The following is a 13,924-nucleotide window of genomic DNA, read 5'->3' on the forward strand; positions in this document are numbered from 1 at the left end:
GGACAAAACCAAAGCCAATTTCTAAAAAAAAAAAAAAAAAAAAAAAAAAAAAGGCCAGCTGACATTGCCGGCTTACAGCTCCAAACAAATTATTATACCGATGTGTCTGCCTGACAGCAGCCAGAGCTTGATGTTGCAGTCATCACTGGCAGTCACAATCAGCCGGAGCCTTTCCACATACACAATGTGGGATATGTTCTTCAAGTGACCTCTCCAAGAGCTTAGAAGGTCTGGAGCTACCAGGGAAGTAACCCAGCCGTCCAGGACCTGCAGAGCAATGAAGTAACCTTTGTTTGCAAAGATGCTCCTCCTGGGACAGGTCAGCAGCTTAATTTAGGAAGTTTCATATCACTAGAAATTAATGCCAAAGGTTAAACTATTTCTATGGCACCTATCACCATGGCATTTAAATACTGTGAGAACATAAAACTACCAAGAACTGGGGTTTTCATGCCTACAGGTTTGTTGGCAGCAATTGTAACAGCGGGAATCTAGTAGATTTTGATAGTTCCTGGGATGTCCTTGACTCTAACACGTAACTATCTTGATGGCAGTACAGCTTAATTGGCAATAGCCTTGCTTTTGTATACCAGTTGCACTGGGACTCTCCAAATGGATTCCACTTACTATAACAGCGGGGAGTTTATGAAGCCAGAGTTAAGATCCTATTTGACTCTCTATCTTTTTTAAAATAAAGAAACACATTTTAGCTTCGTCTCTTCAACTTGCTATGAAATTCTTTTTCTGAGCTAGGAAAGGCTGAAGAACTTGTCCCGCTTATACATGTGGGCAGTGTCTGGAAAGAGAAATAACCCCGACATTGCATATAAAATTATTCAGTATCTCAGCAGATCCACAGATACCTACTTAGAAATGGCTGAACCGGTCCTGACAGATAGCTTAGCTAAGCCATCCAAGTATTTCAAGATACGTTCACACATTTCCAATAAGCTTCTAAAAATGCACCTGTTTTCAGGCACCGTTTCCAAAGCAGTGAACTGATGTAGAAGCACAGGTCCACAAGATTTATGCTTCTAAATCATACAGGTACTTTAGAAAGCCCCAGCAACACCTACATGTGGATAGATATGCAAGGGTTTACCCACAACAAAACTGGTAAGCGTACATAGATATATAAAATGTAGTGCCGTGTAGGCATTACCCATGCTAGCTCGACTATTAGAAACAGCATGCATGTGTTAGCATGGTGCTCTGCCCAAGCTCATATGCCTCATTTCTCACTGAGCCTTGCAGGGATGCTCTACATGAAAATACTGAAGGGACATTGTAGAGACCCACTGAATGCAATTAAAAGCTTTGGAGAAGAAGATTAAGCTTTGCATTGCCCGTTTCACTGATTCCACCTAGCAAAAAGGCAGCGACCCTTTCTTTCAGACTGATCTGGCCACCATTATCCAGGTCTTCATCACCTCAAAGCTTGACTACTGCAACGTGCTGTATACGAGGCTACCCTTGAAAACTATCTGGAGGCTGCTGCCTGCCTGCTAACAGGGTTGGGTCATCAGCAGGGATCCTGGTTCTCTCTGATTTAAAAAAATCCTGTTTTTGGTTAAAAAGTAACCCCAAATCAGAGAAAGCCAGGAACCCTGGTCATCAGGAGCACATCACTCCAGTCCTCCAATGTCTGCAATGGCTTCCAGTAGCTTTCTGGGCACAATTCAAGGTGCTGGTTTTGATGTATAAAGCCTGAACAGCCAGGGCATGATATAGCTAAGGGACCACCTTTTCCCCATTATATTCCTGATGTCAGCTGAGGGCAGCTTTCACCGAGTACTATCAATACACCAGGTCTGCTCGGCAAAATGTGGAGGAGGGCCGTCTCAGCTCTGAAACTCCTCTCTCTTCAGGCCAGCCAGAGCATGAACCTGGACATCTTTCAGAAGTGGTGTAAGTCCTTCCTACTTGAAAGGACCATAGCTAAGCTGAGACATTGTTTAGCGACTCTCCACTTCGCCGTCCTGTTTGATTTGTGCTAGTTGCCCTTTTAAAGTTCTGCTTCTCTGATTGTGAGCCCTAAGCCTTGGGATGGGAGGGCTGGCATATAAATTATATTAATTAATTAATTATGTAAGCTGCTTCCCAGAGCAGCCATGCTACTACCTCCGTAGTTTCCATCAATGGTGGACTTTGTCTGGCAGGAGCTCTGCAGTACCGTGGGATTAAGACTCGAAACTCATTCTTCACTTTAGGAGATGCCTCCGTCTTTCCCACTTCGGAGACTCTCTTTACCACTTTTGGTTTGCAGTAATGCTCGATGTCCCAGACCTAGAAAGAGAGAGAGAGAGAGACTGTGTTAGTAACTTCTTGATTTCCATTGAAAACAGCTTACCCTGTTGCATGCTGCTATCAGGATGGTGTGGAAGCAACCAGGCATCTGTTCCCATTCACACTCAGAAAACATGGCACGTAACTGCCAGGAGATCAAAGATATTCCCCGTTTCTCTGCAGCTGTGGTTTGAAATGTACTGGTCTGAAATTCAGACCTCCTGTTTCCTCACACAGCTGATTACTTCCACAGCCTTTTGCATGGAACAGGCTGGTTGATGCACTTGGAAGCGCACACAAGTTACATGCCCAGGGATTTTACTTCTCATTTCTGAACCAGGCTCCCTAGTGGGTATGTCCGTGCAGCAGACTGCCCGGCAGGGCAGGGTTACCAGTGCTCAGCCAAGTCCACCAGAAGCAACCTAGCAGCAGCAACCTGGACTCCACGTGAGCTAATTCACTCTGCTCCTGGGGAAGGCGGCTTCAGTCGTCTCCGCAGGACATGTCAGCCCATGCAGAGCTCTGTGCTGCCATAGCCAAGTTGCTCCGTGTGCCTGAGTGAGTTCGTTTAGAGCTGGGTCAGCGATGCCTAAACAACATGCACAGACCTACCCAGGGAGCTTCTCCCAGACATCAAGCAGCACTCACTTTAATGTAGCCGAGGGAATCACCAGTCAACAGGATCCAGTCGTTCGAGTCTGTGGCCATGGCGTTGACTACAGCGTTCTCATCCCTAGGCACTGGCCGGAACTTGCCCAGCAGACCCCCCTTCCCACCGACTGACCAAGCATAGACGTAGCCATCTGCAGAGCTGGTAAGCAGAATGGCCGTGTCAGGGTTTCGCTCCCGGGTCTGCAGGAAAAGCACCTACAAAAGAGAAGGCAGGATCACTGGGTGCCCCCAACCACTCCGGGTAGGACTGAGCAAGGGGAATGCCTCTGACCTTTTGCACAGCAGCTGAGGAGCCCTTCAGCTCCGTCCAGCAGTTCAACTTATTCTTCCTTTGTTTACCAGCTCCAGCAGCTCTTGGCTCTCTGCCCACCTCAGCACCCTCACCTGCTCCTGCAGACAGGGCCACCTGCAAAGACAAAAGTGACATTATTCCCCCTTATTCTGCAGCAGCGACACTTCCCCTCTATTCAGCACTGGGGAGGCCACATCTGGAGTCCAGTTTTGGGCCCCCCGCTACAGAAAGGATGTGGACAAGTTGGAAAGAGTCCAGCGGAGGGCAACAAAAATGGTTGTGGGGCTGGGGGGCAGGACGTGGGAGGAGGGGCTGAGGGAACTGGGCTGATTTAGTCTGCAGAAGAGAAGACCAAGGGGGATTGAATAGCAGCCTTCACCACCCTGCAGCGGGGCTACAAAGAGGATGGAGCTGGACTGATCTCAGTGGGGGCAGATGACAGAACAAGGAGCAATGGGCTCCAGTTGCAGCAAGGGAAGTTGAAGTTAAATATTAGGAAAAACTCTCTCACTGGGAGGGTGGTGAAGCACTGGAACAGGTTACCCAGAGAGGTGGTGGCATCTCCATCCTTGGAGGTTGTTTAAGCCCCAGCTAGACAAAGCCTTGGCTGGGATAATGTAGTTGGGGCTGGTCCTGCTTGGTGCGGGGGGCTGGACTAGATGCGACCTCCTGAAGTTCCTCATTTCCTATGACATCTCGTGTTTGCAGCTGCCAGCTGCCCCAAGCCTCATGCTGAAGGCTAAACAGGTCCTGCTCTTTGGGGCAGCAGACTCCATGGGGTAGTAGAAAATAGCCATGTTTTTTTTGAGAGGACAGATATATCTGCCAGCATTAACTATAAGAAGCTCTTCCAAGAACAGATCCTGAGGCTTCTTTACTAAAACAGGCAAGGGCCAGAGGCAGCTGAAGAGAGGAAACATCACTGTTTACATGAAATGCTTTCTCCCTCCACCAGCTCAGGGCAAGGGCCCAGTTGTTCCTGGTTTTGCCAAAATCACAAGTCACAAGAACCATACCTGCTGCCTCTTGGCTTCCTCTCGTTCCTTCCCTTTGGGCTGTCTCATGCCAGGTGGAGCAGAAGCAGGGGCTTTCCAGTAGCCAGAAGAGGAAGAAGAAATATGCTTAGCACTTATGGGCCTTGTTGGCAACCTAGGACTCGCATCGACCCAGCACTTTTTCCTAGCCTCAGCTTGAGTGCTGAACTTCAAAAGCAATGACACGTTCTTTGGGGCACTTCCTTTCCTGGGATAGTCATCCTCCATAAACACCTGAACCATGAGAACAAAGTCATATTTCAGAGTTAAAACTCCTTAAAGATTTCCCCATCTTCCTTTCCATTGCTGTATCCTTCCCCCCACCCCATTCTACCTGCTGGGCCGCACTACCAGAGGAGCAAGCAGTGTTGTAAATTCAAGCAGCTTTCCCTCCCGGTGGCTCTTGTGCTGAAATCATTCAGCTTACCTTGAGACATGGCTGCCAATGGCAGAACTTGTGATAACTTCAGCATGAAAAGCCCTGGACTGTTATCACATGATAAACTACCACCTTCTATATAAATTCAGCAAGGGCTCCAACCCCGAACCTGTCTGCAAAGCATCAGGAGAAGAACACGGTGCATTTGCAAAGCATACCACGAACCTATACTGGGATCCCACAGTTCAGGTGCTTCAGGTGTGAGACCTGGAGGATTCTGGGCATTGGCATGCAAGATCAGAGCAGTGACTCAAGGCCCCCCAGTTTCACTCCAGGTTTGCTGCAGTGACCCATGAACAGCTGTGCCTCATGCCAGAGCACAGCTGTCCTCACATGCAAGAGACAAAACTTCCTCTGTGCTTCCTCCAACTAGAAAACTACCATGTTATCTATTGGAAACACAGACTCTTGTACTTTAAAATACTTGCTTTAGAATGGCTGGAGAACTATTAGCATTCACATTCAGCACTCTTCACCTGGGCCCTGGGCTACATCTATCCAGAACCACAAAACCACTGCAAAATCCACCAGACGTGTCCTACCCCAGGAAAGGATGAAAACAATAAGAGCAGGGACAAGATAAGCCAGGACTGAAGACCATCAAGACAGCAGCAGACCCAGGTTCCAGGTATCTTTAGTTCTTAACTTTGATGACCAGCAAACTGAAAAAGTTGTTATTTTTCTAATATATTCCCTAAACCAGCGATGCAGCTCTGACTCATTGTGCCTGATATCCCCTAGTTCACATCTGCCCTCCCTCACTAATAACTGGAAACTGAATTGGACACATGGCAGCAGTGTATTGCATAGGGAGTTAGCCAGCCGTCCTTAAACTTACTCTGTTTGGCATCAGGGTCAAAGGACTCTGGGATGCATTAAACCTGCAGAATGCCCGTCCTGAGTCTATGTTCCAGATCACTACATCTCCATCACACGAAGCAGTAACCAAGAGCTTGTTGTTGTGCATGTCCATAGAAAAGATATCTTCCGAGTGGTAGCATTTCCAGTGCTTGTGTTCAAATACTTCACCTGCTTTGCCATCTCTAGTAAGAAAGATTAAACCGTATCATCCCTAAGACTATAATCCTCATTCAGACATTGTCTGTATAAAGTATACTGTACTCAAATTTAGAGTTACCAAGCCACCAATGGGAATGAAGGACATAGACTTTTACACTGGAGGGCATAACCCATGCCCACTTCTTACTTACAGATACCATGCAACTCTTTTACTCCACCCAGACACATATATCTTCCGGTTGATGTACAGAATCCCACTGATCTATGAGACAGACACAGAAACAGTGTTACAGCACAGCAGCACTTAGAAGACATTGGCCCACACATGCAAGCCCCAGATTTGTGCACATTTTAACTGCCCACCTATTTACCCCGTGTCAAGGTCACCCAAATGACGGGCGTTCACAGGCACAGTCAATGCACCAGCAGTGCCTGCCTTCCCAAAAGAAAAGCAGCTCACTGGTAACTCCGTTTGGAAGCGTCTCCTCCCTCTTCCTCAGCCTTGCACAAAGCACACCATTATGTTATTGCCCCTGCTTCCTGGCAGGCTGAGCCAGAGCTTAATGAAATAGTGCTTCCCTCTGAGGATGGGGTACAATAGACCTGACAAGGGCTAATAAAGCACCTCTCCTCCCTCTCACAAATTGCTGACCTCAGTCTTATCCAAGCAAGGCAGCTCGAGGAGACAGTCCCCGTTATTGAAGTTCCAGAACTTGATCGTTCCATCTTTCAAGCCAGTGATGAGACGTCTCTCTGCACCGTCAAAAGCCATGGCCGTGACTTCTGTCTGCTTCCCCTCCGAGGCCTTAAACTGCATCATCTTTTGCCCAGTCATGATATCCCAGACTCTGACCACGCCACTGTAGCAACCGCTGACCACCTGGACAGAACACCAGGAAAAAGGGCACGCCATCTTTCGATCAAGCTCCTGGGCATTTCTATGCCACAAGAAGTACAAAGCAAAGAGATCGGTACATTACAGATGCGGAAATGTTATCACCGCTGTCTATTAGCGACCAGAGAGATCAAGCCAGTGCGTTGCACAGGTTTACTCCTTGCACTTGCCTGCTGGAAGTTCTTGTTATACAATGCTGCACACAGAGGCTGGTCATGGGATGTGACTTCTGAACCACTGCCCTCCATTAATTCTGCAGCAGCATAGAGGATGCCAATCTGGATGGAAACAGGTAAAAGTCATGTGCTGCAAATAAACACTCTGCAAGTTGTGGCTTTCTTAAATGACCAGCCTTTCTGCAGACATCAGGCAGGGTGTTGGACTAGATGACCTCCGGAGGTCCCTTGTAGCCCTAATTCTCACTTCTCTTCTCTATGATACATCTAAATGTCCTGCCTTTTAGAGCTGGCACAGCTAGAACTGAGGTTGCAGCAGTGGAAGTTGTCAGTGTGTACCTTCAGACAGCTGCCCCCAGTCATTCATAACTTGGCTGAGTGCTCAAATGACTTGATCTGGGCTTCTGAACACAGCTGTTTAAATACTTTTAACCCATGCAGATTGAGTCTGGGATCAGAAACTCCTACTGAACCAAAATCCAATATGCATTAATACCACTGCCATGATCTCCAGTGTTTAGTTAAAGCACAGACAAGGCAGGACCTTAAAAACATCCAAATGCATGCACCCCACCTATCCTTGCTTCAGTAGGTACTAAGCCCCACATAGGAAGCATGCAGAACTGCAATCCCAGGGGACTAGTTTAGATGACCCAAGGGTGCTGCTCAGTCTCGTCTGCAAAGGACTCACCAATTAGTAGTGGGCGATGTGTTAATAGGAGAAAATCATCATCCCCAAAACACTGTCCCGTTCATGAGAGAAGCAGCACTGTACATTACACAAACAACTCACGGAGGTGGTAGTGCAGATGAGGACGTTGTTTAACTCATTGTAATAGACACCAATGATAGGACAGTTCCCTAACGAGATACTTCTGCTAGGAATGGACTGCAGACAGAAGTGATCCAGCAGGTCCCAAATACGGATATTCTGGAGAACACAAGGCAAAAGCCAGAAGTCAGAGGGATGGAGACATTTGTAAAGCATGCGATGGCTTGTGCTGATTATCTGCTCAAACCAAAGGTAATAAATCCTTTCCAGGTGCTCCAGCCAATCTCCCAAACACATTTGTAGTCACCACATATTTCTAACTGAGTTTTGTTCACTGCAGTACCCAAAGGATGGAGGTAAAGGACCTATCAGATAGAGACAGCTCTCCCCTGGGTAACTGTTTTGGCTGCAGATTCCAGAGAAGTCAGAATTAAAGAATGAAGCTGCACTAGCTTTACATGAAAGTAGCAGCTCCATGAACCTCATCCAAATCCAATTCGTCACTCAGACACAGCAGTCCCTGCATGCCCTGGACTCGCATAACCATCATTTATTATGTAGAACTGGTACTTCGACAGCAAAGTCCTCCCTGTCCCCCAGCAAAGCGAGACAGGGCTGTAGATGCAACAAGCCATTCATACCTTATCTTTTGAGATGCTGAGGATAGTGTTTCTGTACCCGCTCACTATCACGTGAGTCACTGCAGTAACGTGGCCTTTCATCATGGTTATGGGGCTGTTGGTAACGTAGGGGTTCCAGATTCTAATCAGTGGATCCAGTCCCCCAGTCACTAGAGTGAAGAAAACACGTTAGTTGCACAGAAAGGTAATGGGGCCTCTCCCTTCTCCACCGTCCCATGAAGGAAAAGCTGGAACTATACATCAAAACATGCACGGGGCCCTGAGCTGACCCTGCTCCCTGTTCCAGTTCAAAGTAGCCGCCCCTTGCAACCATGTTGGTAATAGCAGGTCCGGTGCAAAAGCACAAAATCAGGATCAGGGTAGGTGGGTTGCAAACTTTGTATGTTTGGCTCCAATCTTTACAGGACAGTTATTTGAGGCTCATTTCACTGCAATTCTGCAACAGGACACAGCAATATTCTGTATCTCCGACCTGAAACAATTATTCTAAAACTGCCTCAGAGATGCAAACAGAGTCTGAGAAATAAACTTAATGCACCTTTGTTTCATCTACGCTGCAAATACAAGGATGGGGGTTAGACTGCCAGCTGCCTAATATTTCCCTGGGGATTATGATGTAGGGAAATGGCAGGAACATGCTGCTTTGTTAGTATCTTCAGTGACAATTGAGATAGCAATGACAAACAGCAGAAGAAAGCAGCAAATCCTTGTTGCCTATGCTCCACTGAAGCCCTATTTTGAGAGTGACCATAGGACTTAAATGGTATATAGGTCTTGTGCCAGTCTCTACAATGGCGTTGCGTTGACTCATAATGGAAACGGTTCAGCTCTCCAACTACGAGGGCACAGCTATTAAAGTAACTAGTTTATGTTGTTTTCTTCAATGGTTGCTTAAAACATGGCTCCCCATAGTCAAACATGTTTCTGGACCTTGTCCTTTCTCATAGGGGTCTAACACAGCAATTAGAGGCGAGCATGACATCAGCTGCTGGGTGAAAGAGGAGCCATGATGAACTTACCGAGAACATTCATCCTGGGGGAATAGTCGAAGCAGAGAATGCCTTTCTTTAAAGCAATGGCAGATGATCTACAAAGCAGAGAGAACAGAAACTAGGCACTCTCACAGAAGAGCTTTAAATGGTCCTTTTAAAAATGTGTTGCAAATGTGGTGGTAAGCCTATGGAGGGCATGTCTTTGTTTGCTTCTAGGACACTGCCGATCAATTAAGCAGGGGAGATGGAGGCAGAGCAGTGTCGACAGAGAACAGGTTGGAGTTAGAACAAAAGAAGGAAAGAGAGAAAAAGAGCAGAGAGACTCTTAAAATTAGCCAGACTCTATAGCTAATCCCAACCCTGGGCTCAGACTGAAACCTCTGATATCAGTACGCCCAGACTTCAAAAAAGTTCCCATGCAAAGAGGGCAGCTCAAAGCCATCTTGAGGAAAAAACAGTGAAGGATGAGAAGGGACCAGCTTCTTGGATCTCCATGTTTCTTGTCCTCCCCACCCCTAAGCCTGTTCACGAATAGGGCCAGAAAGGGAGGCAGCCCCATGGCCTGACTGTCAGGACTCTTGCACTGCAATGGCCAAGGCAGCGCTGAGCCTCCCCTTTCGGAGGCTGGTGCACAGGTTTTGTTGCATGCCCCTGGTCTTCACTAGGCAATCGGACTAACCTGTAACCAGAACGTAGCACTGCACCACCCGCGTGCCATCCCTGTAGCTGAGCAAACATGAGGGAAAGACAATGCTGCCACAAGAGGAGAGAGGGGAAGCATGGGACAGAGGTGATGGGGTCACAACACTATTAGGAGGAAGAGAAGGAAAGCAGAAAGCAAGAAAAGGACTGAAGAGACAGCATCGCTGCGCGTGTGCCCTGATGGGAGCTGCCTGCTGATAGAGGAAAGGCAACTTCCCCTTTGCCCACTCGCTGGGCTAGAACAAGTCAGGACAAGGGCTGGCTACAGATGGTTTATAGCCCAAGAACAGAAGGCCATAACAGAGGAACGGCCTGTCAGGCCAAGCAATAACACCTGCAGGGAGGCACCAGACCTCACAGAGACATCGTTGTCCAAAGGGATAATTTCTGAGTGGGAAATGAAACCAGGATCTGGACCACAACCTGTTATTTTACAGTCCTCTGTGCACCCCCAGGTGCTGCCCGGACCCAGGGCTTAGCAAGTCACCCCCTGCCAGCAGTCAGTTCAGTGACACCCTCCAGTGCAGGTCCGTGTGCTGTCATCTGGAAAGGGAGCTGGAGTGTCATGTATAAACATTAGACCACCTCCAGCAAATGGCTTATTTAATCAGTAAAAGGTAGGGCAGATTTGCACCTTATAAGGTGCAAATTTACCCTGCTTTCTACTGGACTAACACAACTACTGCCTTTTTACGGAACAAGTAACCTGACTGGAAGACCAACCTGGGTCAGTCAGAGAGCACACAATAGTTTACAAGTCACTCACAGCCTGAAGTTGATTCATACTAAACTTTCATCCAAATAGAAAAACAGAACAAACCGCAGATCTGACCCAGGCAGCACCTGACAAATAACTCTTTCAACCAGCTTTGCTTGTGCATCTCCCATTGGTGAACAAATGGGTAAAATAAAGCCCAACAGTACCATCTGCTGGACATGCATTAGCACAGCTTTACTCAGATCCAGTAACATCCTCTAATTCGGCCGTTTAAACCTTAATCCAAGCTGTTTTTGACTGGAGACAGACAGACAGACTAGCAAACAACCCCCTGAATTCAGAAGTGACAAACACGGGTCTAAAAGGATCATCAGAACTGCACACAAATCCACTGCTAGGACAAGCCTGGTTCAAATTCATTCAATCATAGAAAACAAGGGTTGAAAAGGACCTTAGGAGGTCACATCTAGTTTTGACCCCTGCTCCAAGCCGGACCAGCCCCAACTACATCATCCCAGCCAAGGCTTTGTTGAGTCAGGCCTTAAAAACCTCCAAGGGTGGAGATTTCACCACCTCTCTAGACAACCCGTTCCAGTACTTTACTCCCCTCCTAGTGAGAGTCAATCCACCCTCCTGAGAGTCAATCCATACTTTGGAGACCACTCTCTTTAAATTCACAGGAGTCACCGAAATCCTTTCCTTTAAACACATCTGTGATGGGGCTGCTACTAAAGGAGCAGATGTCTGAAGTAAAAACACCAGGACCAAAACAGACTGTTAAATTATACAAATTATCAACAGAGAATTCAACATTATTCTTCCCGTTGGCTCCAACGATAGATAAATTTAAATGCCCAGGTGCCGGCAGCCCACGACTGGGGCTTCAGAGTCCTGGAAGTGGTTATTTAGCATTCACATCCTTTGTTGTTCTCGAATTGTTTGGACAGGCAAAGCTGCAGATGCAGAGACCTGCAATTTGCAGACAGCAGCATTATTCAGCTTGCTCGAGAGCAAAGTGTCACATATATTGGGAAAACAGAGAGGAAACGGTGATTACCAGGGGCCGGGGGAAATTGTAGAAAGGATAAAATTGTGGATCCAAACCGTTGTCAGATGTCTCCGAGATTTATAGCAAGCCAGTTACTGAAATATGTATTTGGTCTGCTGCCAGGAAGCTGAACAGCAGCCACCGGGCACTCTGCTGCATCCACCCATTAGCTTTCAGGAGGCAGTGGCCTGCTGCCAGGGCTCGCGCTCAGAAGAGTGAAGAAGGGGGAGGGGGCGATTCAGAAACACAAAGGGGTGGGGAGCAAGATGTCCAGAGGCAGAAAGCAGTAAAGAAGAGAGAAGTGAAGGAAGAGAAAACCCAGAGGAGGAGGCGGCAGAGCAAGAGGGACCAGGAGAGCAGAAGGTGAGCAAGGGCTGCAGAGGAAGGCGTGAGAAGCAGGACGGGAATTGCACCTGGGGATGCAGCATGGGGATGCTCACCATGGGCTTGAGATGGCCTTGGAAAACAAGACTTCTCCTTGCTCAGGCTTTCAGAAACATGCCCCTACTCCGTCCCAGCTGGCTGATGGATTCGAGCGAAGCTGCATCTCTGCCTCCGCACCATTTCCCAACTATCCCCAGAGCCTCCCCAGGCATCTCCCTCCTTCCCCCTGGCAAACTGCTCCTAAAGAAACCGAATTCGCCCAAAGTCAAGAAGGCAGGGCAGAGTTGCACCTTATATACTAACCAAGGTAAGTAGGTAGATATAGACAGGTAGAGCACAAGCTTTCATGGGCTGCAGCTCACCTCAGATTATATATATCCAGCTTCTTTGGCTAGTCTATAAGGAGCAAAATTGCTCCCACACTACTCGGAAGTCCCTCTTCCCCATCCCTACTCTCTTGGAGATGGCCAGGGAACTGAAAACAAGAAGCCAGATGGGGTTTCATCTTCCTCATTGTCCACATCAGCAAATGTTGTTCCCCTCCCCTGTACAGGGAGCTTTTAGGGCAGCATGCATGATGTACTAGACACCATAGAGCGGTCCAACTCTACCAGAAAACTGGACCTGGAAGCCCAAAGGAAAACCTGAACTCAAATAGGGATGCACAGAAGAACGGTGACAGACCAGACAAACTCATGCAGGACTACCCTAATCACCACCCACTTTGGGAAGGTTGGGGTACTTTTAGCTCAGACCCATCTCGAAAATACAGAAGACAAAACACACGTCTGCCATTTTCCAGAAAGAGATGTCTTGGGTCTACCCGAACTGTCCAGTAAAGACTGTTCTGACAGCCTGGGGGAAAAAAACACTTAATTTATTTGCAGGTTACCAAACAGTGCAAGAATGATAGGCCCCTTACACACTCGCTCTGTAATTTATGTTTCCCAAACTCTGAAAGTTTGGTCCCCATAGGTTTTTCCCAGAGCTGAAGGGAATGTTAAAAAGAGGCTGACAATACGGGCTGCTACCATTGTGATGGATAATTTACAAAACAGAGACAAAGAGACCTGTCTTACTGGGGTTTACCCTGGTTATTTAGTGGAAGTGCAGTAAGCACCATGGCTCCCTTATCAGTTGCAGAACAGGAGGCAACGAGATTGAGCTCAGGAATGAACTTTATCTGGTGGCACCAGTCCTCGTGGAGAGCCTGGAAGAGAGGAGACACTGTGCTTAATGACACCGTGGGCTATAAACCAGGGCACAGGCAGAAGCACGTGCTGCTCTGCTGCAAATCTCAGGGGGTCGGCAGGGAACCCATGTGCCAATACTCCAATTTCTAGGAGCAAGGACAGCGCCGGTGAAAAGCACCGAGCAAGATGCGAAGCTGAGAAGAATGACAAATCAGGGAAAAAGGGTAACGCCGCAGAAACAGATACGTTAGGGCAGCAAATGCAGCAGAAACCCAGAGAGGAAGGGAGGAGCCACAGCACGTGCTCAGATAAATGAGGTTTTGAATAAACTGGGGTCTGCTTAGTGCCAGATGGTGTATGCACCCAGGGTCACATACAAATAACATCCTAACCCACATTTGAGAAACGGGAATATTCAGCTCAAAGGGATTCTGATAGCCAGGGAGATATCTAGGCTTTGTTTTGTTTTGTTTTTTTACATCAACTTTCCTTAATGGCTTCTCATTATGAGAAGCGGGATCTCAGTGAGGAGAGGAGAGTTTATCCCAAATAGCAGAATACTCCATCCTCAAGATTAAGTGCTCTCAGCCCAGAAGCTCCACATAGGAGTTTTCCTAAGCGGGGGGGGGGGGGGGGGGAAAAGGGAAATTTAGTCCGAAA

General features: G+C 47.6%; 1 protein-coding gene across 1 annotated transcript in view; it reads right to left on the bottom strand.

Annotated features, from left to right (window-relative positions):
* Positions 1 to 13,924, bottom strand: part of EFCAB8 (EF-hand calcium binding domain 8) — a 27,027-nt gene that overhangs the window by 3,267 nt on the left and 9,836 nt on the right. The window contains exons 11-23 of the mRNA XM_019509960.1: positions 13,151 to 13,281; positions 9,247 to 9,314; positions 8,228 to 8,376; positions 7,608 to 7,745; positions 6,809 to 6,916; positions 6,396 to 6,623; positions 5,935 to 6,005; positions 5,562 to 5,766; positions 4,267 to 4,518; positions 3,230 to 3,364; positions 2,935 to 3,153; positions 2,122 to 2,286; positions 99 to 267 (exon numbers count right to left, since the gene is read on the bottom strand). Coding sequence (XP_019365505.1) covers positions 99 to 267; positions 2,122 to 2,286; positions 2,935 to 3,153; positions 3,230 to 3,364; positions 4,267 to 4,518; positions 5,562 to 5,766; positions 5,935 to 6,005; positions 6,396 to 6,623; positions 6,809 to 6,916; positions 7,608 to 7,745; positions 8,228 to 8,376; positions 9,247 to 9,314; positions 13,151 to 13,281 — 2,038 coding nt within the window. The remainder of the gene's footprint in view (positions 1 to 98; positions 268 to 2,121; positions 2,287 to 2,934; positions 3,154 to 3,229; positions 3,365 to 4,266; positions 4,519 to 5,561; positions 5,767 to 5,934; positions 6,006 to 6,395; positions 6,624 to 6,808; positions 6,917 to 7,607; positions 7,746 to 8,227; positions 8,377 to 9,246; positions 9,315 to 13,150; positions 13,282 to 13,924) is intronic.

The sequence above is a fragment of the Gavialis gangeticus genome, unplaced genomic scaffold (assembly GCF_001723915.1).
Source record: "Gavialis gangeticus isolate Ggan-Ray unplaced genomic scaffold, GavGan_comp1, whole genome shotgun sequence".
Lineage (NCBI taxonomy): Eukaryota > Metazoa > Chordata > Crocodylia > Gavialidae > Gavialis > Gavialis gangeticus.